Here is a 26049-nt window from a genome sequence, read left to right as displayed (position 1 = left end):
TTTCCTCCTGGCTGCTATCCACTAAATTGTGTACAGTGTAAGAAACAGTCAGAGATGTGCTGGCCAGACCTCCAGACATCTGCACGGGAAGAAGCTGCTCGGCATGCAGGTGAAGTTTAACATCACAGGAAGTAACACTGGTCGTGTGTTGTCTCTGATAAGACCAGCTGAGGTCAGTGGGGTCTCACTGACTGTGGTGAGAGGAAAAAAATGCTTTCAAGGAACACAGTGATGAAGACAAATTACCCATAGCTATGTTTCTCTCTTCCTATGCATTCTTTCTTATCTAATACACAAATGTTTAACTCTTCCTTATAAAAGAATAATTTTCTTGAAAAAAAATCTCCTAGATTGCTTTGGAATTCAAGTATCCCAATTTATTCTACGGTCAAACCATAGGCCCCCTATCCTGTTTGTAAATAATGAGATGAATTTCTGGCTTCATGCAAATGTCAGAGATAAATCTGCAAAGCACCCTCTTGGGTTTTATGGAAATGGAGCTTTGAGAAAGATAAACACAGTGGATGTTTGTTAATAAGAGACTTGAATGCTGTTTGTAACCACTTCTCCACATATCACGACTAATGCCATCAGTTATAAACATTTTTTCAATGTTTTGAATAAGATGGAAATACGCTTCCACTTATGTATTTTTTTTTCTTCATTTTTCACTTTAAGTCACAGAACAGTGGCCCAATTTCCAATCACAGATTTTGTGAAATGTTGACTTTGAAGAATTGCGTAAAATAATATTTCATTCTCTCTGTAATAAGGCAAACTCTATTATGTATTTCTTGTCCTGTTTTAATCCCTATTTATTTCTATTACTTTCAGAGACAACAACGTTGCATCGTGTGTCTTAAAGAGAAAGCTGTTAGCATTGCACATTTACTACAAACAACAAAATGACCTGTTTGTACTATCTTATGTCAACTTTTAGATCACTGATTAGCACATTTAGCATTACAGATGCCCCTTAGTGTATATTCCATGCAGAAGATGTAGTTTCTTACCTTAGCTGTGAGATTTCCAAAGGGCATTCAGCACTTCCTAATCTAGGATGGTGTGTGACAGAACTGGACTTCAAAAGAATAAAAAAGAACAACTTTGCTGTAATACAACCAGCTTTTTGCTTTCTACTAATGTCTATCCTGTTTGAGTTAAGTGGCAGACAAGAAATCCATCTTTAGGAAATACAGTTTTCTTTTTAAAAAGGTTCCTCACAGCTTCTTTGCATTCTTTACTTCACTTTTAAACACCTTACTGATAATGAAAATAACTAAGCCAGTCTTCTTCACTCATTAACAGTTTTCACTCCAAGTCTATGCAGCGTTCTCTAATCAAAAAAAGCCTTGATTTTTAGTCTTAACCAGGTCAGGGAGGTCAAATGGAAAAGTTGGATCTAATTGCAATCAGTAGCATTTTTGTGTGTATATGCAGTTCTGGTTACTGATATTTCATAATCTGGCACTTTACTTGTCAGTGTCATTCCAGCTTGCAGTTACCTAACCAGTCCACACTTGTAAAATGGATAAAATGAGAGAAGGTGTTGAAATATGTGCTTCATGCTCTGGTATTAAAGTGCGGGGGCTCAGCTTTCGTGTGACACTTCATTTCAACTTCATCTCTCCGTGGCATCAAGGCCCACATGCAGGCATCCATCTTGAGTGGCCTGGGACACCGTTTGGACATGTCAGGACTCTGATTTTATCTGGTGCAAACACAGATGAGGGTTTCCATTTAAGACCCAGAGGTACATTCACTGAGGTTCCTTCGGTTCAGAAACCAGTGTTAAGCAGTCCTACTCTTCCTCTGGATTTATCGGGAATTAAGTCATTTACATCATGTGCTCAGTTGTTAGCAATATGTGTGACTGCTCAAATCTGTACTGTACCTGCAGCCAAGAACATTGAACTCTATCATCTGATATGTTTCTAATCCGCTTATTATGCTTGTCTGGTTAAATACTGCGGTCAGTCAGCCATTAAATCATCCAGCAAAGAGGTCAGTGAGGCCCATAATTTTGCTGTCCAGGCCTCTAAACAGCTGGATCAAAAGAAAATGAAAATCTGAATCACAAACAAGTAAACTATTAGAGCTGAGCTCGCCTTCAATGTGCATTTGAATCATGGTTCTTAAAATGCGGTGCAGGTACCACTCGTGGTACGTGGGCTGTCTTCCCCGGTACACAGAAGAAATTTTAGCATCATATATTTGCAATGTAAATATGAACATGTGATGCAGTGCTAGTACAAATAACAACTTCCAAAAAATGTGTATCGACTTTGCATCACAATAAAAACTTTCAGAAGAGAGGAGCAGTATTAAACTTTGTATAACTTCCAGAGCAAAGTGAAGTGAATTCAGAAATTGTGATTTTGTCTGCTTATCTTGTATTGCATTTATCTCTAAAGTTGAAACATCAGCTGCAATGATTACAAGACCAGAGGGATTTGGATTTGCTAGCTGACATTCTCAGTAACCCAACTAATTGCTCTTAGCAATAAGGTAATAACTGTTTCTCTGAAAAGCAACCTGTTGAGCAGAGGAAGCTATTTAGAACTGTGAGTCAGAAAGAATGCGAGAAATTATCCTTATTGTGTAAGTCACTAAGTATATGGGCCATTTACCAACAATTGAAGGTCTTGCAGTAAGAACAGTAGGTGTACGATTTTAAATTGTCTTTCAAAAATAGTGATTCTTGAAAAAGACTTTTTTCGAAAGATTTTGTGCTTGATCCGAACTTTTATATTATTTGCTCGAGACTCGAGCGTGTGAGTCACATGAGCTCATTTGCCTTTCACTGGGCAGATGTGTTGCACCCTCAGGTCAAAATTGGTTGTCTAGGATGCTCAAAGTTAATAACTGGAATTCAACCCAAACATCACTGTTCTAAAGAAATCCTAAAGTGTCTTGGATAACTGGGATAGCAAGGGTTGGAGTGACTGCTGAGGAATGTGCAGCCTGCTATTGATCTTTACTAAGTGAGGTCACTTCATGTGGGGGGCAGCTGCCCACTTTCAGACGTCTCATAATAGGGACAGACTGACCCCCACAAAGATATTCTAATGTGGTCAATATGCCAACCGAAGAGGTCAAAGACAAAAATACTCGACTAGAGCAATGTTAAACTTTTGAGATAATGTTTAATAAGAGTATTTCCTTTCTGCACATGCACTAAAGGAATGATTATCCATTTACAATTTGTTTAGCAACAGCACACTTCAAGCTGTTGACTCCTCTTGTTCTCTTTGCTGTTTTCTCAGCTCTGCAACTCTCAACAGATTTAAAAACACACTGTCTCTTGGATTAATCTGTTTTAGAGGGTTAAGAATTTCAAGACGCTTTCTAGCTACTCACTGTGCATCTGTTTGAGCTCAGGGCATCATAAATCAAAATTATACTATAAACAGTTCCCACATGTATAATTTTAGATAGTGTGCCATAAATGATTGAAGACTGAACATGAACCTTGTTACATGGGCCTGAATGAACAGGCAATTCCATGATTTAATACTGATCGTTTCTCAGAAATCTTCTTTGGACATGTCAACTTTTTTTTTTTTGGGTTTTTTTTTTTTTTTTGCATAATCTTCATTGATAGGAGAACACATCAACACAATCAAAGCTGATTTTGAGCAATTTTTTCCTTGCCATTATCCTTTTCAGAGGAGACAGATTTGGAGTGACGCCATTTCCCTCTTCTCTGTTGAACAAGATGTTTAAGTTTGTAGAACCTTGAAGAGCGTGTCTTCTAGTGGTTTGAGACAATCTCAACACAATACTCTAGAGTTCTGTTGAAGGATTGTCTCTGGACCATGTGGAGAAATGTCCACTCTGAGCCCTTTATCGGCCTCACACAGTGACGGATGCGCGCAGCTCTTTGCCCAGTGGCCTATAGCCTGAGCTTCTGTTTAAGCCTCTAAGCTACTGGAATGCGTGCAGCTTCTTGCAGCCGACATCAAGGGGGAGCAGCCACGTCGCTTTGTTTACAGCTTTTTCATGGATGCCACACCAGCCGAATCAATTTCAGTGAGCATAAATGTGTCAGAGCCTTTTCTGTTGATTGAATGCACCATGAATTTGTAAGGGCAAAAAAAAAAAAAAAAAAAGCCTCTCATTTTCTCTAGTCAATTTGTCCATAATTGACGGTTATCTAGTCTACAATTTTAACAAGGTTTTGCTGCTTGTTTTAATTTACTCTGCAGTATTTTTATTGGCATTAAGTCCTCTGATTGACAAAATACACACAATAAGATATGAAGTGGCCAAAACAAGATGGCAGGAAATGAGGTGGAATGTCAAAATTTAAGCTTAAAGGGATAGTTTGGACTTTTAAAGTCAGGTTTGGTCAAATGTTACGATCTTGTGTGCAGTATCAGCTGCAAAGGTAAAATGTTACTATCTTATGTGCAGTATCAGCTGCAAAGGTAAAATGTTACTATCTTATGTGCAGTATCAGCTGCAAAGGTAAAATGTTACTATCTTATGTGCAGTATCAGCTGCAAAGCTCTAGATTTAGCTGATGAGAATCCAGCTAATGACTAGTCTGAAAGGAGCCCATATTAATATAAAACTCTATCATTTTCATACAACTTTAGCTTCAAAAACATCACAATGGTTAATGCAAACAACAACTAATGAACATTTAAACTGTCCATACAGTTGTGCTGGATGCTGACTTGCACACAAGGCAATTATTACAGAGGAAATGGTACGCTATCACTTACTATATCTTCCTCTGTGAAACACATAACCGAGAAATGAACATATATAGTGTTTCCAGTCCCTTCCCTTAAATTGCTATAATAATTTTGGCTTTGGTGTTGCTTTACTTTATAAGACACTTACTTTTATCTGCTGGCACGCCGACTCAAACCTGCATTTACTGTGTAAAGGTTACTGGCTTCTTTGTAATAATGGCCCTGCATAAATGATGACATTTAAAAGGTTTATGAAATAGTCTTTGCAAGAATCGCTATGGTGTTTTTGAAGTTTAAAGTTGCTTTAAGATGTAAGAAGTCTCCTGTGGTCCTGGGCCCTCCCTACCTGGCCATCAGCTTCATAGATTTATATTAAATCAAAACTCCAGCAACATATTAGCTGTAAATCATTTTAGCACAATCACACAAAAAATCAGAACTATACCTTTAACATTGCATTTTAAAAGTCTTTTTTCAGAAGAATTTTTCAAAGAATTGATCTTTGGTGCTGTACCGGAAATATGCCTCCATATTTGACATAAAAAAATGCAAAAAGTACTGGAAGAAGAACACAAACACCTGATTAAGCACACAGTTAGCATGCCTGGCGCAGGTTGTCGATTTTATAAGAAAGAAACTTTTGTGTAATATTTGCAAATGATGAAACTCAGAACCTTGACGTATTTCTGTTTTTATTTGTATAGCTGACATCAAAATGAGCAATTTGGATTAATGGAAAATCAAAGCCAATAACTCACTCCAGCAGATTCAAACAGTTTTTTTTATAAACCTTTTTTTTAATGAACAGAGACATTTCAAATGGGACTGAATGTTTCAACAGGCCTGACCTACTTACCAGCAGCCAGGTCTGAAACTCTGAAACGGCTCTTCACCTGTCTCTGGCAGCAGTCAGGAACTCTCATAAAAACACAGGCCCCAGATATATATATTTTTTTCAGTTTCTCCTTATTAGACTGGACTGCATATGGGCATACTTTCTATCAAATGCAGCATAGAGCTCTTATTTCATCTGTGTTTGTTTGCAAGCAGTCATATTTTATTAGAAAACATCTTGGACTGTATTATATTCTTTTCCCACCCTGTGAGAAACAAACAGTAGTTTTTCTACAGTGAGCTTTGGTTCCTCAGTAAATCTGTCAACGTAATTGTTAATTTACAATGGTTAAATAAGGTAGAGAATGCCACCGGGCCATCCGCTGCTATTCATTAGCAATACCTATTTAAGAACTGAAAAGGCTGCAATGTAAGCAGCCTTACCAACTGTCAGCATATCACGTAGCACAGATAAAAATTCTAAAGGATCTTCCTTTTGAATTTTTTCAGTGTAACATGACACCCCAGATGGTTCACAGATGTAGCTACTGAATGTTGCATGAAGAAAGATTTTGAACTTTTGACAACATAAGGAGTTTGATGCACGAATGTCTTATTGAACCTAAAAATGTCAAATGATCTCGAAGTACTTCAAATAAATTTTTTAGATTAGTAAAAAGAAAATAGCACTGTTTAGTGAATTAAATTCTGTAATGTGAAACTTAGTTGCCCTCTCAGCATTAGAGCATGAAAGGTGTCGCAGACGTATGAATGCTAAGGTTCCCAGAACAGGGTGTGACTCTACAGTAGAAAAGACTTTGGAAAAGAAATAGGCCATTTCAGCAAGATCAACAGTGCAGGCTCCTTCCTCAAAGTGGATCAACTTACACTGATTTTTTTTACATTTTCTTTTAAAAAGCTGAAAGGGGCACAGAGGAAGAAAAAGAAGATTTTGCCTTCTTCTCCTTCTTCATGCTCGAGGGTTTATTAATGACAACATGTTGGCAATTTTAAGCCAGGTTAAGCTCTGTCAGATGTGTTTTGACGGGAATCGCCTGAAAAAGTTAAGTACAAAACTGTGAGAGGCTCGTTGTATCTTTTTTTTTGCGAGATTAGTCACTTTCAGGTAATTTCTGCCTTGCAAAAGTATTTTTTAATCTTGGACCTTTTCACATTTTGTCCAATTTCAACAACGTTCAATCAGTTTGTTTCTCTTTTACATTTTTACCCTTTCTTTCTGTCATTTCTTTCCCCCCACAGCACCATCATATTTTATTATGGGATTGATGTCTTCAGGGGGTTATGTAGTGTTAGTTTTCTGCACTTGAAAGACCAAAACATGTTTGAACTCATCCAAACTTTGGACTTTCTTCCAGATCTTTACTCTATTGCTTATCTATTAGCAACATGTAAACTGGACATCATATGACTTTCTTTCAACATTGTTTCATGCTTGGTCTAAATGTAGAATTTTTATCTGTGAAAAGTTCTCTATAAATAAACATTGTTGAGCTCTACTTTTTGTTATCCTGGCCATTGCCTCCTTATGCATTTCCATTCTATTCTAGTCTGAAATTTCTCCCATTGAACTTGATTTCTCCAGTTGAAATTGAACTGAGCCAATTGGAGAACAGAAGCAGAAGTTGTGAACGACGATGTCGATTTTCAGCGCTGTTTTGGAATTGTGGTCTGAATCCACGCCTCCAGCAAGAAATTGTTTCTCAATAGATGAGACTTCAGACCCTCTGTATGAAGAAAAGCATAGAACCAGGGGTTGGATTTTAACAGGTCTACTTTGTGTTTGTCTATAAAATACATTTTAATTTATAGGTGATACTTGACAAAATGTAGGAAAGTTCAAGGGGCATGAATACCATTGCAGGGTGTTATAGGATGTAGGATTTTTGCTGGGAAACCTTTAGTAAAGACTACTTTTGTCCTTTTCTTTGCTTTTCTTCTTCCCTACCTTTTCACGATTAAGATTTTTCTTTCTGTCACGGAGCTCGTGCTGCTCTTCTTTCACAGACTCTGGCATTAATAGCTATGGCAGACCCAGCGACAGACCTCAGAGCTTCACTACTTCACATTTCATCAGCAAGTCTCATCTGCGCATGTGTTATGGAAATTGGTGCAGAGGGGAAATTGAATGAAATCAAATATCTTTTCAGACATTTGAACTTCTGATGGATGATTTAACCCCTCTTGACTAGGGTTACTTTAGTAGCATTCCAACAGATCCATGTTTTCATTTCTCGCCCATTTCCGTCTTGTTCCAGTAGCCCACTTTTCATCAGGGTGCTCTGGTTCCCCAGCACTAAGGACCCACACTGAGAGTTCATTGTCACCGTTGTAACTTTTTGCTCCAGCCTGGCCTCGAACCCGGGTCTCCCGGGTGGTGACTTACCCATTGAGCTAACCATTCCTCCCGTGGTCTTTGCATATAACCCCTCTTGACTAGGGTTACTTGAGTAGTAGCATTCCAACAGAACTTACGATATGTTCTCAGTCACTTTCACAGCCATATATTCCACTAATCTTCCAATGCGTTCCTGTCTTATTTTAGCTTCGTGTACAATATTTAGGAAAATCAGCACTTCTGAAAAAAAAGACCGTTTCTGACCTGGTGTCATAAGCCTTTCCATACAGGAAGCAAGTTTGATGCATTGAACTCCGCTGGCGCTTAAGTTCAAAATGTCCCTTATCTTTGTTCAATAGTTTAATAAGATTTTAATTAGGCAATTAAAAGTCTTTGGAGTAGCATATAGTCATAATTACTGCTGTATGCTTCACTCTGAGATGAACGGGCCATTAATTATTCTGAACAGGGTCTGGGGATTGGACGTAAAATGGGCCAATCAAAAATGAGTATTTTTATTTTTTTTTAAGTAGCCATCTGATCACAGATACAGACGTTTTCTTTTAACACTAACTAGAAGCAGAATGTTGCTGCAGCAGCTGTTTTTGATCTACTGTTCTCTAGCTCTAAACTAATGACACACAACTGAGACCAGATATTGAAAACAAAATGCATTGCTTGCTACAATTCCAGTTGTTTAAAATGTTTTAATAACTGCTCTGATTAAAGCTTTAGAAAGGTGCTTTTTATTTCTTTTGTTTCCTGACAAATCTGCCTTTCTTAAATGGCATGTTCTCCTATCTTTCCCCATTTGAAGGGTGAAATTGAGTGTCCTCAGTGTTTCAGCAACTAAATTTAAGAATATTTTGTGCAAATAAATTCACAAAAATGGAAAAACAAAGTTTGAAAATAGTTTCTAGATTATATAATAATCACATTGTCTCCTTGGTATTTTTCTCTCTTCCTTCAAATTTCTTTTTCAACCTATCACCCATAAAACCTAATCTTTTGCAGATCTGCACACAATACTGCATAAAATCCCAATAAATCCATTGAAGTTTGGAATGGAGTGGTTTGAAAAAATATGCTGTGTTTTTTGATGTTTGCGTCATTCACTACAATCGCAGACGTGTGTATGTGTATGCATAAGATTTTTATGAAGCAGCACAATGAGTAAGTTAACTCATCATTAGAACTGACTAAGTGTGTTGAAGCAATACTGTTAAAACTTTGCACTATTTTATCATAATAGTGCTCCCACAGCTCACCTGATAAATCAGACACTCTGTACATCTGTGCGGTCAGACATGCTCTTCTATTTAAAACTCTCCAGGCAGATGACACTCTCCATATCTCACATCTGCTATGTGTCACACAACTGACTGTTCTTTAGTGATGCGGAGTAGTTTTGGGGGTGGGGTGGGGTGGGGGGTTTGCAGTTTGAATCATAAGCTGAAGGTCACACATGGAAACACGTAACCTGAGGTGATCCGTGTTCATCTGCATACAGGTGGCTTTTTGACACGCATGGCATGCCAAGAGGTCACGTTTATGTTTATAATTCAGCACTATTCCAGATGATGTGTTGAGCACTGACCCATGCTGTTCTACTGAAATAGTAAATGTCAATGGTCCCACCACCTGTTTCAGCTGCGCTGCTATTTATACCATTCACACTCATAGAAGTGAAGCTGTCATGGAGAAGCTTTTTCAGTATATATATATATATATATATATATATATAAAACAGGAAATGATTGGCATAGTTCTGGGAAACTCCCAGTTTAGTTAAATATAAAAGTTATTTCCTCTTCTCTGAAATTCCTTGTTGTGAAATGCTTTGACAAAGTGGCAAAAACATAACATTCAAACGGTTCTTTTACACTATAATATATCTTTGTTAGAAGTGTTTATACCAGTTTAACATCACAAGCAGCTATTTCCGTTTCCTCTTCACTGTACTCTGACAGATTTGCATATTTTAGGTGGTTCTCATGGCCATTTCAGCCCCACGTGTTAATGAATCAGTGCTTTTCTCGTGATAAATTCTCACCCAGTTTCCCGCAGAACATTCCTCTGCCTGATTCAACAGTTTCTCTGTCTAATCAGCCACATTCACTTTAAGGAGGACTCTTGCTTCCACTGTCATATGATAGTCTAGTTAGCAGAAACCAGACCAATGCATTAGTGGGATATTGGGTTCAGACATGGTTTGGTTGGCAAAACTCTATACTTTTACAAACTGAAAGCTCTGGGATTTATAGACTTTTCAATTGAATATTTGAAGAATAAAGGGGTTCCAGCAGTATAAGTTCCCTCTGAATTTGTGGTAGATATTTTTACTCCGGTAAAGCGTAAATTTCAAAGACCATAGTGAACAAACCTATGGGTAGATTTTATTCATTTATGTATTATTTAAATATGTATATTAGCAGGAAAGAACTTATTGAAGTCAAAAATGTGGTTAGCAAAAACACCTTGGCAAAACCGGCAGTACCACAAAAATTTGTTTTAGGTTGTAAGACATGTTTGTGTGGCATTTAGTAAACAAGACACTGGATGAACAAATGTATGGTGGATAGACAGATAAAAGAATAAATGAATGCAGAGCTGAATGATGCACAAAGATGTATTATATTCCCCACTCCCTCAGACCAAAAATAAACCATAGCAATCTGCAAATCAACAGCTTACTGAGATTTTATAAATCGTAAAATGCATAAAAGTTGGGGAAGTCCTTTATATTCAATGTGAAAGTTTGACAAATGAAAAAAATGATGTCAAACGGATAAGTCTAATGTGTTGCTGAAGGCTGTACAGAGAGGAATGTACGAGCACTGTAGGAGGAGATGGTAGACAGAGAGCTTGGAGAGCATCATCCAGAGCGGGAGCACACTATCATGTCTGTGTAGAGGGTGAAAGGGATGATTCAGTTTATGCATCATGCAGGCGAGAGCAGTGAAGTGCAGAGTTGCATGTAGATTTCTCTGCTGTCTGAGGCGTCCTTGTTCTCACACCCTCCAACTTTCTCTACATTCTTCGGTCAGATTCTTGCTGGTTTCCTTTGCTGACTGATACACAAACCACGAATTAATGATATATCCCTGGTTTTCAATATGACTCTGGTGCATAAATAAGCATTTTCTTCTTTCCTTTGCAGTCTTTCCTGCTTTCCAAACATCCTCCGCCACGCTCAGATTCAGACTGCTCCATTTATAACGAGCAGCCGAGTGCTTATTGACTAAAATTCTGGATCTCCATGACAGAAACCAGGAATAGACTCCCTCACTATGGTCTGCCATTGATTTCCACAGCTCACATGAAACTGAATCTCCATTTGGTTGCGTCTGAGGAGCTTCTTGTGGCAGGTGTAATGGAGCATTTGAGGTTGTAACTGGGATGTCCGTACTAAGGTTTTCCTTTACGCCTCACTGTGTTCAGCAGACTTACATCAATGAATTACCCTTTAACTCTATTACTGGTATAATAGATAGCTGTTGGCTTTATTGGTGAGAGGATTAAGTTGTTTTCTTTTTTTTCTTTTTACAATGTCAGTGGAGATATTAAAGGGGAAAATGAAAATAAATCAATATAATCTCTGTTGATTTTTACAAATTAACTGGATTTAATATATAAGCTTTCTTTTCGGGCACCAAAACTGAAGTTTGATAAACAGTCACTCATTGTCTTTCAGCTTTATAAAAATATATTTTAGTAAGACCTTCAACACAGAGATTTCAAAGTTATTTATGTTTGCTTTAAACTGACTTACTAGCACTAACTACACAAGGAAGGCCATCATTTAATAGTATTCAGTTATTTAAATTACTGACCTTACTCAGTGACACAGAGACTTTTAACTCCTGATAAAAGTTGTAGCATTTTTTTTCAATAACTAATGTTATGAGACATTTATTAAAAAGAGGCATTTTCTATGTTTGGTATATATTTCTTCCTGTATAAATCTGGTTGTGGTTTGAACTTGTACCAACAAACTTTTAGTGATACGTGTGCTTCACTTATCTTGGCTGGGTCGATGTTTAAGCCAACTGTCAACAGTGGTCTACAATATATCGCAAATATTTTTGTGATATATTTCATTGTGGGTCAAGGTAATGGTTTGCTGACAAAACTTACAATGAAAGTTGCTTTCAAAACATTGCACAATACCTTTACATTCGTTTTCTTATTTATTTATTTTTTATTTTTTTTCCCCAAACACAATTGTTTTAATTTACTACATCCAGAGCTGTTCTAAGCGTAACCCAATTAAAATGTCCCATCTAAATGTATATATTTTTTTTGTTCAGTTAGAATTTATATTACTTTGTCTTTTCATGTGACCCTTATACATTTGCCAACATTTGTGTTTTCAATTGCTCATAAGCAGCCACTTGTTTATGTTTTGGGGGTTTAAGATTCCACTGCATTCCTTTTCCCCTAAGTGTCTAGAAGATGCTCCTGCACTGTCATGTAAAGTTTGCAAAGGGATGAATGCAGGAACATATTCTCTTCTGACTGCAGTCACGCCGTAGGGTAAATGGAGCAAGCGAGCTTTGGATTCAACAATGCAGAGTGACTGTGCCATGTCAATTACACTTGCTGCAATTACTTTCCTAAACATAAGGCGTTGCTGTGGAGAGAATAATTCAGTGATACAGCAAAGTTACCAGCAGAAGAATTTACACAAAGCAGTTCGTAGCACAATGAATCTGAACCTTTAGCACAAGTACCACAGGTGATAGCTTGCCTTCAAGAGTACTCAGAGGCAATTTTGGTATTGGATTTGGAAGGTGGATATAAATGGATTAAGTGTGATATGAAACTACTAAACAACAGCAGCTTAAAAGATAAGTTGCTCAAGCACATTAATTGTTGCTTTATCAGAAACCTCTCAGTAGAAAATTGCTTTGAAGAAGGTTATAAGAACTTGCGGACGACAGTAAGCCAACAACAATTGCCGGTGGCTGCTGATGCTGTGTTCAATTTACCTCTGAAGTTGTAACTTGCATCTGGAAATGACATCAAAATCAGTCTAACTGAGTTCTAGTTCCAAATGCAAAAACCTGTGGGATTTGCTCATTTATACAGTCAATAATGAGGACTGGATAAATGTATTTGTTAAAGTAAACAAATATATTGTTTACTATAACAATGTATTTTCCTGCACATTGCACTTTCAAACACACAATACTATGAAGCATTCATGTTTCTGAAGGTTTTATTGTGGTACAAATTACCAAAAGCGGAAAAAAATAAAATAAATCAATCCTACTGTACTACTTCCTCAAAATGCATTTCAGTGCAATTTACCATGGAAAACTTGTGGTATTTATCATAAAACACTCAAAAGCAATGCATTACTCTAATCAGCACAACTACAAAGATGCTAAATATTCAAGCAGGATATCCTTATGAATAAGGATGTTTTTGCTTCACAGTAAGCAAAGTGGCTTGATAAATGCCTGATCAGCTGTTAAATAATTAGTTTTTGTAGAAAATGATAGTATGTGCAAATTAGCTCATCCAACATACTAACACGATGTCATGTTTTTTCTTCTTCTTCAAAGGTATCTGTTGAGACCCTGGAGTTCGGTGTTTGCATAGAAGAGGTTTTCTGCTGTGCTCTTAAGGTCAACAATTGTAATATCAAACAACAAGGAGTTTCCTCTCTTCCCAACAATTTCACCGGATTTCCATCTGAAGCGCCTGGAGCTGCAAGAGAAGAGAGAGGCCGCGAAAGGAGATAAACAGAAACAGGCACGCTTCATGAATTCCCCCAAAACCTAAACGAGACAAATAGTACAAGTTGGCTGGTGGACCTGGAGTGGCATGTGGACGATGAGTATGGCTTGGCTGTGTCTCCCAGCCTACACTGTCCTACTTCTTGGTTTCCTTCATCTGGCTGTCACAGAAAATGATGTCACTCCGCGCCTCAGCTTTCCCTACAGTAAGTCCCTTCTTTAAATAACTATGACATTTACTACATCTATAAGGTTTTTTTATTTATTTATTTTTTACTTCTTACTGACACTAGTGACATTTAGTTGAATAGATCAGACAGGAAATGGGTAGAGAAAGAGGGGAAAGACACGCAGCACAGAATCCAGATTCGGGAATCGAACCCTCGGTTCGCGCTCGATACGTGTCTCCTACATAGGGAGTACACAGCCAACAGATTTCCTATCACCAGTTTCTCCCACCTTTCAACTTCTCTAGATTTATTATAGATCTCATTTTCTCATCTTTTATTAATTGGTAGGTTTGTGGTTGTCCTGCATCATCCCTTCAATGAAACACAGGTTACCTCTCCCGACTAAACGGAGTACTACTGAGGACTTCATTTATATATGTCTAGAAAGGGCTGAGTACTATTGAGCACCACACCTTCTCGATTATTAAAACATAATAATCGATGTTATTATCGATTATAACATCGATTATAAACTCAGGATTGCTAAATAAATCCTGAGTTTATTTAGCAGCTGTGTATGATACCTTCTGATGGGATAGCACATGCAAATACTGTTGAAATACAGTGGAAATTGTGGTTGTGACATGACAAAATGTGAAAAAGTTCATAAAGCATGGATGCTTTTGCAAGGAATGCATTTTGAACCATAATAGCGCCTTATGCAACCCGCAGATGCCTGAGGCTCCAGATGTGGTTGTATCAGATCCTTTTATGTGAACTGCAACATTTGGCCAAATGTCAATCAATTGTCAAATAAAAAAATGAATGGAGAAAAAAAAAAAAAACTTTACCGACCTGTTGATTTTGGTAGCATTTTACTGCAAGTGAGAGTTGGTTCTGCTGAGTTTCTGTGGGTCAGACATATTTACATACAGACCTGCTGTTGTTGTAGCTCACTCCACAAATTCACTCAGGCCTTGAGTGTTGCTGCTTTTATCAAAAATGTATATTTTTATGCCTACGCTTGCAAAACTGACTTGAAACTTTGAAACACGTTGTATATCTGAACTCACCAAAAGGCAAGTCTGTGCAAGTTTATTTATAGTTCTAGACACAAGGCAATTCAGAGTATTTTACATTTAAGTATTTGTAAAAATTACATTGCTGGAGGATAAGAAAAGAAAAGAAAATTGGACTAGAGAATATAATTGATTTTTCAGTATAAATAGGTCAGTCAAAGGTAACTATGAAAGAACTCTGGGTTTCAGCGTCATGCTATTTTATTTGATTTATGGTTATACAGCTAGACCATGTAGAAGAATTCAGAACCGTGAATCAGATTATTGTTGGGATGCAGTGGAGATGACAAGTTGGATTTCAACAAAGATTACACCTTATTATCTCCATGGAAATTAAACACAATGACAGATTAAAGGAATTAGTGTAAAATTGTGGTGTTTGAACTGTGGTGAGTGACTCATGGTCAGGCTTCATTAGTGTATGTCAGAGAAGATTGTGTGGAAGGATCTCGTTGAGTGCTTTTATATAGTCCTCTGATTCCCTTTTCAGCCCAGGACTACTCTGCGCTTTCAGTAAGTTGAGCCTGTCTGAGCTTGCGCCTTGTCTACATGTTGGACTTTTTACCTGAACATATAATCTTTCTCACCTCCCCTGCCTCTGCAGAGCACACAGAGGCTGAGTGTTTCACAACAACACACATCATCAATCATTTTGTGAAAAGATGCTTTATGCTTTCCTCTGTTCTGCTGCAAAGATTTGCTTTTAGGGCGTGCAGCCAGAGTTAAACAACACCATAAAACATGCATGATTCACATGCCTCAAGTTCTCAGTATATAAACTGATGCATACAGTCTTTGAGACCGATGCCAGTCAAAGTTGGTTGTTTTGTTCTCTGTCTTGTAGGTTTGCAATAAGGCCCATAACCAGCCTGTGCAGGAACATAAGTCACTTTTAACAATGAAAATTAATTATGTTTCTATACGGATGGTAGCTCTGAATGTAAATGATTTATTCAAAAACACACCTTGTTGCACTTAGAAGGTCTGTAGATCACGAAATAAGGAAAATTCTGAGTTTCAGTATGCGAATGAAGGTCAGCAGAGCTTTGATAAACGCTGCCTTGCTTTGGTAACGTCAGTTCTGCTACGCTGACATTTTCCAGTCTCCCCGCAGAAAGTCTTTGTCACATTGTATATACAGTATCAAAGCAGAATGCAGAACCACAAGCCTCAGGGACATGAACTTTATACAGCAAAAACTGTCGGGCCTCGTCACGGCTTCCGGTGCTCGCTGTCCTATCTGGACGCCTGTTAGCTTGACAGCTTGCATGCCTAAACAGTTACAGCTTGGGCAAGCCAGAGAACCGGCTGGCTGATCTTCATCGGTAGCATTCTCATTTACTAATGTCCCCTCCACTTTCCTCTGGGTCCCTCTGGATCCCCCTGGTTCCCGCCTCTGCCTTAATGAAGAGGGTAATCTGCCATGAATAATGAATGGGGATTTGTATGTGTTATGGTGTGAACACTTGTCTGGTTCTCATTATGCGCCTATCAGCATGGATCATGGGTTCATGGAGTAAAGCCTGCAACTGCCTTTCTCTCTGCTTTTGTTCCAGACTTTAATGTAGACCATGCTGAAGGGCTTTCTGTGTTGGAGTACTTTTTAAAGGCACACCTATAAGCCCTTCCCCTCCTCTATTTATTCCCCGTTGATCCCTCTGTGACCATCGAAGTGACCATGGTTCTTTATTTTGGGCTAGGGTCATGCCTGCAGCCATGCTATGAGCGAGAAAGTTTTCACTATTTAAATGCTACCATGTTCAAATTAGTTAAATTAGCCAGTCTGCAGTAACATCAAATGACAGCAGTGTCAAGTGATATTACAGCCTTATAATGCTGTTGTTGTCTGAAAAGTATGTTTACGTGGGATTTTTTTTTTTCAGTTTGAGTGTAAAGTGAGAAGTGTTATTTACTCTGCAGTACAGATGCACCAATGTAATCATTTTTTTCTATGGAGAAGTTCTTAACCTTTTTCAATATACTTTGTCACAGCAAAATTACAAATAGGAAATGTAGTGCTGCAAACACGTGATAACTGCAACAACAAAATTTGTTATTATTACCTAACATCAAGCATTTTTTCCTAAAGACTATCTGGGTTAGAAAATTATATCTTTTTTTTATCTAAAAGTGTATAAAATTAGTTTGGATTCTTGTATTAATACAAAATTATATAAGTTTGGTTGTGTCTTATTTCTATCATTTTTATTTCAAAACATCTGTATCTGTCTGAATTGTATCAATATTTTCTATGTAGCCAGTCTGCACATTGTGAAAAATGTTTTTTTTTCTATTTGATGATTCCATGAATAAACCATTTCTAGCTAGCTCCTCAAGCTAAAATTTGTACAAAAGGACTTCGTAGTAGTCACTCAATCCCCACTTTATTAGATACACCTTCCCAATAATTAAGTTTTAACTCTGTCATAACGTAATAGCAAAAATCTGTTCTTTGTGGCATAGATTCAAAAAAATGTTGGATACATTCCTCAGAGATTTTGGTCTGAACTAACTTGATATAATCCTAGATTTGCTTAAAATCTGTCAGTTTATCATCCATAATGCAAATTCCCCAATCCACAACAACCCAAAGGCCCTTGATTGGATTGAAATATTGTGATTGTGGAGGTAGATGGAATACAGTCAACTCACTGTCAAAAAACCAATCTGAGGTGATATAAACTTTGTAACATTGTCCTACTGGAAGTAACAATCAGAAGATGAACACTCTTGGCCATAAAGGGTCAAAAACAAAAGACTTGTCACTGTATATTTTCTATTTTAGACCATTCTTTGCAAACCAGAAGAATAGTTTGTGAAAACCCCAGTAGATCAGCAGTTCCTGAAATGCTCAGCTCAGCTCATTTGGCACTAACAACCATGCCACACTCATAGTTATTTAAATCTCATTTCTTTCTCATTCTGATGCTCAGTTTGAAGTTAAAAGTCATTTTCATTGTATCTAGATGCTTAAATACATTAGGTTGCTGTCATACACATGGGGTCAGTGGCTATACATTCTAATATGGGTTTCTTTCATTTCTGATGTGGAAGTGCCATGAAGGTCACGTTTTAAGCTCTAATAATTATCGTAAATAACATGTTTTGAATGCATATAGTAAGTTTTTGTTTTGCTGGTACACTTGTGTTTCTTCATAACACCACAATGTCCATATTGTGCATATAATCCTGTACCTATTGACCTCTGCAAAGCTGCTTTGCATACAAGGTGCTTTTTGTGCTTAGCGAGTGTAATTGCTCAGAACAAATAGTAAGGTCTTAGTGCTGTGCTGCACTTAGAAAAAGGTCAGGACCTCCTGTACAGCCCCTCTGTTCCTAATGCTCCAGAACCAGAGGAAGGGGTCATGGTGAGTTCCTGATGAACCAGCACCTGCTTAACATTATTACGGTTAATTCAGCATTTGTTGTTCCCTGAATGAACAAGGACTGCCTCATGAGAAAACGCCTCTCCTGAGGTGCGTTCCTTTTTAATAATTTATTAGAGCAAAGCGCTGTTTATGTTTACAGATTAGCAGGATTCCTGCAATATCACACTGTGGTGTTGTAAATCGCACCACTAAAGCTTATATTGTTAATTCACGCCATGTGAATATGTAAAACATGTCTTTATCCTGCCTTCCCCTCATTGTCCATCACACTTGCAGATATTTGTAGTTCTCACACCATGACATTATTAGAAATTAGCAAAGATATTGTCCCCACAGACGGTGCCGTAGGGACGATATCTTACTAACAAAATTCAGCCCCACAGTTTACCAACATAAACAGCAGGCTCACTACTTGGCAAGAGGAACTTCTCAGCCTCTTGGCCTTTTCATAATGCACTCCAGATGCTCCAGGCCCTGTCCTTTAGCTTTACTGGTTCACTCTCCCACACAATTATCCATTCAGGACGAGCTTTTACAAGCAAGCTTTAAAATACTTGGGATAATCCAGTTAGTGCTCCACTGTGGCTGTTTTGTGTCTTACAAGACAATTTGACACTGCTATTGGTTGACCCCTTGTTAAAGGTTTCTGCCTCTGTGGTCGCTGCTTAAATGACTCCCCATCCTGTGAAAGCAGCAGTGAAAAGAATAAAACTACACAGAGTTTTGTTCTTTATGCCTAATATGTAGGAAATCGTCCCTTTGCTCTCACATTTTCTGCACAATGCAAAACCTACTCTTAATGTAATCTGTCAGTTTCCATAGTCATGTAGCTATCTCTGTGGGTATTTCTGTAATGAATACAAACAGATTTGTTTATCCACTTTGGGTTTGTGAGTTTGCCTCTTTAATAAGTCCTGCTGTTCTAAAACCATTATTTGCTAGCATTACCTGGAGCTCCCTGAGACATTGCAATGTAGGTCATCTTAATGCTCAGAAGACTGGAAATGGGCTGTCTGATGTCCCTTAAAGATGATCCGCCTTAAATGTGTTGCTTGATACAAATTGGACGTTGGCACTTTCTTTCTGAGCCAACAAAGATCACATGGAGTTAGTCAAGGCTCCATTCTTGGACCACATGTATTCTACTGTTCCATGTAGCTCAGATTGTGAAGTACTAAAAGATATCTTTGCATATGACAGAAAATAAACAAGTACCTGTTTTCTGACCCCAAAAATGGATAGTTAGGGATCAGTAATCTAAATCTACACTCAATGAGGCTAAAAACCAAAAAGTAAGAAACAAAGGTGTTCTAAAATCAGACATACATTTTAACATACATTATGTCTATACATAAATCAGTAGGTTATTTTCAGTAAGTTGAATTTGTTACGGTCACCTGAATTGGTTTCTGTGTAAAATAAATGAGGTATCTGCAGCTCATCCAGCTTATCGTCACGTATCGTCGCCCCACGTGAAAGGTAAAACTCGCTACATTTACATCGTTATGTGCGCGAGGTGAAGGAGCGTAAGGTGCGCTGAAGTGTATGGGAAAACATCATTGGCACGCCGCCCCCTCCAGACGGGGTTTTGGCGCCCTCTCTGGTGCTGCGCCCCTATGCATTGCATGCGTTGCATTCCCACTTTTTGCGCCACTGCCATTTAGTCAGATACATTTCTGACTCTACAAAAGAAAGCCCTTAGCTCACTGTCAGTAAAGGACAGAATACACTTCCTCTCAAAGTTGTTCCACATTCAATAAATCCTGCAAATGTTCACTTCTGCTTCAATGTAGCCTGAGTTTTATGAACTTAATCTATAAAACCATTTTTTCCCATTACAAATAGACCTATTGTCTTGTAGTTCACAATTATGTTTGCCACAGTTAATGGCACACAAGACAGTGATTATTAGAATTACAGCAAGTTCTTTGTATAATACAATTCATACACAAAGCAAATCACAGCTGACCCAATAGAATCGAATGGGACTCCCTTAAACTTTATAATAATCTGTTCTGAAAAAAGATTTTTAAGCCCATCCAAGACAGTTTTCAGGAAATTTAACAGTCATTTGTAGAAATTACTTTTAATGACATAATAATGGCTATGATGCTTTATTGCTTGCAGCTGCAGAGAGTGCAGTGCATGGCTTAGTGGGAAAAGGTCACAGATGAATTGCTATAACCACAAAACGCTGCTCTCACAAAGTCCATCATCAGAGGTCTACTATCAGCGACATGATGAGATGTAAAGCCTCCAGCTCTGCCAACCAATGTTTTGGTATAATTTATTCAGTTGCCACTGGATAGATGTCATCTGTCTGATCACTTTCTGCTTATTGTTCATATCAGCAGAGCACAATTATTAGAAAACAAAGATCCTTTGTTTTTAGGCTTTACTAAATGTCATTTAGCATTTACACTAAAAAGATACTATGAAAAACATACAAAAAGAGCTGTATAAACCACAGAAATTAGACAGAGATGCGAATAGGGTGATTTTTTTCTTGTCGATCAGTAAACTGCTGATTAGTCAATCAGAAAAATAATAATTCAATATTTATTTCTGTTCAGTTAATGTATCAAACGCAAGCAGCGCTAGGTTGCACTAGTCACAAATCTCTTCGGTGTTCAGTTGTTGTTAAGAAAAACAGCTAAAGATAGTGACTGTATATTCAGTACGTGACGTTAGCTGTTTTTAAAATAAGTACTCAATAAACATAAGGAATTGTAATATAGAATGCTTTAAGTTAAAGAACAAAAAATCTAAATTGGTAGGTTTGAATAAAACACACATTAGAACTTGGCTATAAATTTATAATCTATATGATCATCTTTCAGTAAGTATAAATTTGAATAATATTCAAATTTCTTTGTAACTGATTTACTTTTATTTGACAAACTTACTGCTGGAAACTTGTTTTGAGCAGAAACTGTCCAAGAATAATCAGCAAGCTTGATCTGGAGAAAGTACAAGTCAACAAAGTCACTGTTCCTAAAGTGCAGGTAGTTGTTGTTGTTTTTCCAAGTTATTTTTGTAGATAAACTCTCAGTATCTCTCCTACGGAACACAATTCCCTCATTTTCTTTTACTTGCCAGTAAGATCTAAAAAGACTGCCATATCTTGTAGAAAAACAAGGAATTTTGTTGAGGAGTTTGCACGCTACGGGAATACATTTGTGCTAAAAAGATTGTACAATTTTGATATAGTTTTTATTGCCTTACTTACTTAGCATACATTTTGACAATGATTTAGTATAAAATGTTTTTTTGGTTCACATAAAAACAAATCTCTGAACTGAAAACTACATTTGGCTCTTAAAAGAACAAACAAGGTTGGTAATTTAGACAGATTGCAGTAATACTGGTGTACCTCAACAGTAATAGCCTGATGTTTGCATCTGCTTTGTTTGGTTCTCTATCACAGATACAAGCTGTCCTTATATTCATAAGTGCTTCCATTTGACTCTAATGTTTCTCTTCGTCTGCTGAGCACGTCAGATTGTGTTGTGCAGATATGCCACCAGGAAAAGGAGCTCAGACGGTCAAACATTTAGCCTTAGATTCCTTTTAAGAAGTTCAATCCACTTGTTAACTTTGCTCATTAGAAGGGAAACCGGTCTGCTCATGGGTTGACTAATGAGTTACTTCAAAAACCATGTTTCTGTTCTTCACTGTTGGTCCTGTTAACAAAATTAAGAGAGATTTCGCAAAAGTTTTTATTCCATCTTGAGTTTGAGACAGAGTGACAGAATTTGCAAGATAAAGTCTTTTTGATTCAGAAAGATCTGAACCACTTTTTGTCATTAGATTTATAAAAGCCACCACTGCCTTATGTCTCTTGTAAATGTTTAACTAATCTTGCAGTTACAGACCTAAACTAAAAGACATTACAGAATTTAATGTAAGAGTTTTGCAGCACTGCCGGCTTATTTGTCAGATTAAAAGTAGCTTTTGAAAATAACAATCTTTAAGCAAGCGTTAAAGATAATTTTCTTTAAGTCCACTTTTTGTACAAAAAAAGGTAGGATCTGGAGTGTAACGTGCTATGACATTAGTGGCATTAAAAAACACAAGAATAAATAAATAAGTGTAACTAAAAAAAATAAAAAATTTTAAATCTGCATTTCTTCTACAAGCTCATTAGCATACTTGCATGTCATCTGACTTTTTTTTTTTTGGCCTGTATTTAAGCAGTTTTAAAATAACTTACCAAATTTGTGTTGTTTTTTTTATTATCTCCATTGATAGCCCAGCTTCAATTTAACCTACAACTTAAAATTAGATGGTTAAACTTAATCATTGCTTTCTTTTTTCAGTTCTCCCACAACCTTTTATTAAAATAATACAAAATTTGTAAAACGTCACTACAAAAGATTATTTACTTTAATAAAGTCATGAAAGTATATATGTATTTTTTATTTACAAAACAACCCAATATGTAAATATGCAATTGCCTAATTTGGTTTTCTTTCACAGCTGTGGTGTACCAGTTTGCCAGAATTGATCTCATTGCAGAAAACAACTCTGAAGTTATTTAGAGTAAAAAAAAAAAAAAAAAAAAGAATCATTTCATGCTCATGTTTGTGATAAAGAAAACAAAACGAGTTGCAGAATACAACGGAGCAGCCGTTCATTTATCCTGTAGTGCTACTGAAAAGCCCCCTGTGGGTACATGTACGTGAAGCATTGCCTCTTGTGGATTCACAGACAGATTTAACTACAATATGGCTCAGTGTTGCCGTGGCGATGGACTCCTATTAACATGTTGTTTTCCCGGGGGAGAGGAAGTCTCTCAACCTGCTGTAGAACCAAGACGCGGTTAAATTAGGACACACATACTGCAGGGTGGTTGAGCTTCTTATGAGTAGAACTTAAAGACTCTTCCTGGAGTGAGTTGGTTAAACGTACAAAAGAAGTACCTTAAATTGTTGCCAGCAGCATCTGGGGTTCAGTCTACTCTGATGCCGACATAGATAAAACACCACTGAATTGGATTCTGCACTTAATGCATCACTGTCTTTTATTTTGTATTTGGTTATTCCATTAAGTTATGTTTTGAATGAAATCAGTATCCCTTTATAAGACAAATAGTTTTAGGCTCATCTTAGGAGTGAAACATGACGTTAAGTCCCTACTTTTCACCTCATTAAATGCTCAGTTCCTTAAAGCAGTAGCTGAAAGTTGAATCAGACTCTTCTTTTCAAGCAAAATCCCATTAGAAGTTAACAATCCACAAGGATCTTCTTAAGTTTTTTTTTAAAGCTCTTTGATCTGTTATTTTTCCTTCAGTTGTCATATTTTTAGGGGCAGAGGTTCAGTCCCTTCAAGTTTCCATCAGCTCCCACGCTCTGTTTACGTTGGCATGCAATTAATGCAACTCGTTCAAGCTGGGCCTGTGCTGATGGCCCGTAAATCCAAGAAACACGTGGGCTAGTAAATCATCAGCAGCAGTGATTTAGGGAGTTGATGATTCAACCTTTGTCTCTTTATTGAATCATGACCACTTAGGCAATAACACGGTTTAACTGTAACAGATGCATGAGTCTTTATGTCCTGCATGAAAAAAAAAAATGATACACATAATGACATTTATTTCCTGACTTGATGTGAATCTGTTACTAATAATTTGTGGGGGGGGTTTCCCAAAAAACTATTGTTGTGGTTAAACAAATGCCAGGAATTAATTATATAATATTTTATATGATAATTTCACCCCAGGGTGATTCTATTCTATTCAAATTTACTCCATGGTCAGCAATGTTACTCCACCGTATTTATCCACCATCGGTCTCCTTGGTAACTAACTGCTTTACGGGCTAATGTTATAGTGGTAACGTTTATTGCTTTTTGTATTTTTGCTCTGGGTTTGAATTCAAATATTCATCACTGCATAAGTGTATAAGTTATAATGCAGATGCTTTGCCATCAGTACATAAGGACATTAACCGCCACCAGAAGACGTTGCTATTTTTTTGTATACTCACAGTTGTAAATAATTCTCCTTTTATACGAAAGTAATGATTGATATTATTCTCAGAACTAAATATTTAGTAATTAATTGAATTTCATACTACTTTCAGAATCAAAATTCCCAAAAGGAGATGTTTCTTCTACAATTGGAGTAAAATTATGTCCTGAACCAATCATGTATTTTATTTTTATTTTTGAATGATTGTTCCCAAAACCTATTTTTGAATGTTTAAGCTGTAATTGTTTTATGCTTTCCTGCTATTTTAAAGGGTAGCTCTTACTGCTATACCAGATGTCAAATCATATATGTAGCCTGTTGATTTGTTCATAGTGATGATTCACTTAATGCATTTACATGTGATGACTGAAGAAAATCCAATTAATATTACTTACAATGACCACCTTTCTGTTTCTGACCAGATGCAAAGGAAAGGACAATCAGAAGCTTTTCAGCCAATGGGGTTTTCAACTTCACCTCCCTCCTGCTCAGCAGTGAAGACAACATGCTGTATATTGGCGCCCGGGAGATTCTGTTTGCTCTCAACCTCTCTGATATCAGTGCAGCGAAGCTACAAAGAAATGTAAGAGCCTGCGTGCTGCAACCTTTAAACTGCACTGTGATGTTAAGCGTATAAATATGAATGTAGCTCCTTGAATCCCTCATGTAAGGTGGAAATTTGGCAATAGGGATTAAGTGATCACAAGAGTGCAAGCGGAATGTTATGCTTCACAGTGTTAAAGATATAGTTTAAATAACACAGCATTTTTTTTTTTTTCCTGCAGCTCACGTGGAAAACTCCAGAGAGGAAGAGAGACGAGTGCAGTTTCAAAGGCAAAGATCTTCAGGCGAGTCAACTGCTGGTTTGAAGTGCACATAGCTGAACTCACATGGCTCAAACATTATTTACTGAACTTCAGCTCTCACTGCTGCTGAATGACATTTGGGAACCAAGCCCAGGCCAGGACAGAAACCCGGACATTTCCTGTCATCTTGGAACTTTCCTTCTCATAACAATGGGATTTTTCCCTTCCTTTTCAAACACACTGTTTTGTTTCACTTTTGTTAAACTTCTTTACTTTAGATCTGAACCTTTGACACTGGAGCATGCTAGCAAAGGAAAATGGAGCTTGTGTAAATGGGGGGAGTTCAAATTACTCTGCAAAGATGGAACATTTGATCTTTATTTTAAACTTTTTCTCTAATCTCTACACTATATAATATAATATAATATAATTTAATATAATATACATTGTTGCTTTTTACTTGTTGTATAGCAGCTGGAAAATGTATTAAAAAACCCTTCTTTGTCTTTTTAAAACAGAGGGACTGCTTCAACTACATAAAGATTTTACTGAAAATGAACAGCACTCATCTGTACATATGCGGGACGTACGCCTTCAGCCCAATGTGTGCCTACATTGTAAGTTTCCACCCTTTCAAAGATATCCTATCTGTGCAGTAGCCTTGTTTCTGCATTTCTTTAAGATTTAAAGACAACAGTAATGCTTGTTTTCCCTTGCAAAAGGTGATTAGTCAGATACAGGACTTTGTATGGGATTCATTTATTTGATTTTAGTGGAACATCATCTCAAATCTGATGCATCCCATTTCCTGCCTCTCTACTCGCTCAGCAGTCTGTCTGAGTGAGACGTGCAGACCAGTCAGAAACAATATACGTGCATTATTTTATTAGCTTGCATGTCCGCGGGGATAAGATGAAAATATATAATGCATGTAATCAGTTTACATAAGAATCGATCTGGTTTTTATACATTTTCTTCAGATCTTTTAGTGCCTTTT

General features: G+C 37.2%; 1 protein-coding gene across 4 annotated transcripts in view; it reads left to right on the top strand.

Annotated features, from left to right (window-relative positions):
- sema4ba (sema domain, immunoglobulin domain (Ig), transmembrane domain (TM) and short cytoplasmic domain, (semaphorin) 4Ba) overlaps positions 1–26049 on the top strand; it is a 58151-nt gene that overhangs the window by 20316 nt on the left and 11786 nt on the right. For all 4 annotated transcript variants that reach the window (XM_008412341.3, XM_008412340.3, XM_017305508.2 and 1 more), the window contains 4 exons: positions 13464–13843; positions 24669–24829; positions 25032–25094; positions 25571–25669. In XM_008412341.3, coding sequence (XP_008410563.1) covers positions 13726–13843; positions 24669–24829; positions 25032–25094; positions 25571–25669 — 441 coding nt within the window. In that variant the 5' untranslated portion in view covers positions 13464–13725. The remainder of the gene's footprint in view (positions 1–13463; positions 13844–24668; positions 24830–25031; positions 25095–25570; positions 25670–26049) is intronic.

The sequence above is a fragment of the Poecilia reticulata genome, chromosome 6 (genome assembly GCF_904066995.2).
Source record: "Poecilia reticulata chromosome 6, P_reticulata-male-v2, whole genome shotgun sequence".
Lineage (NCBI taxonomy): Eukaryota > Metazoa > Chordata > Actinopteri > Cyprinodontiformes > Poeciliidae > Poecilia > Poecilia reticulata.
This window is presented reverse-complemented; position numbering and strand designations above follow the sequence as displayed.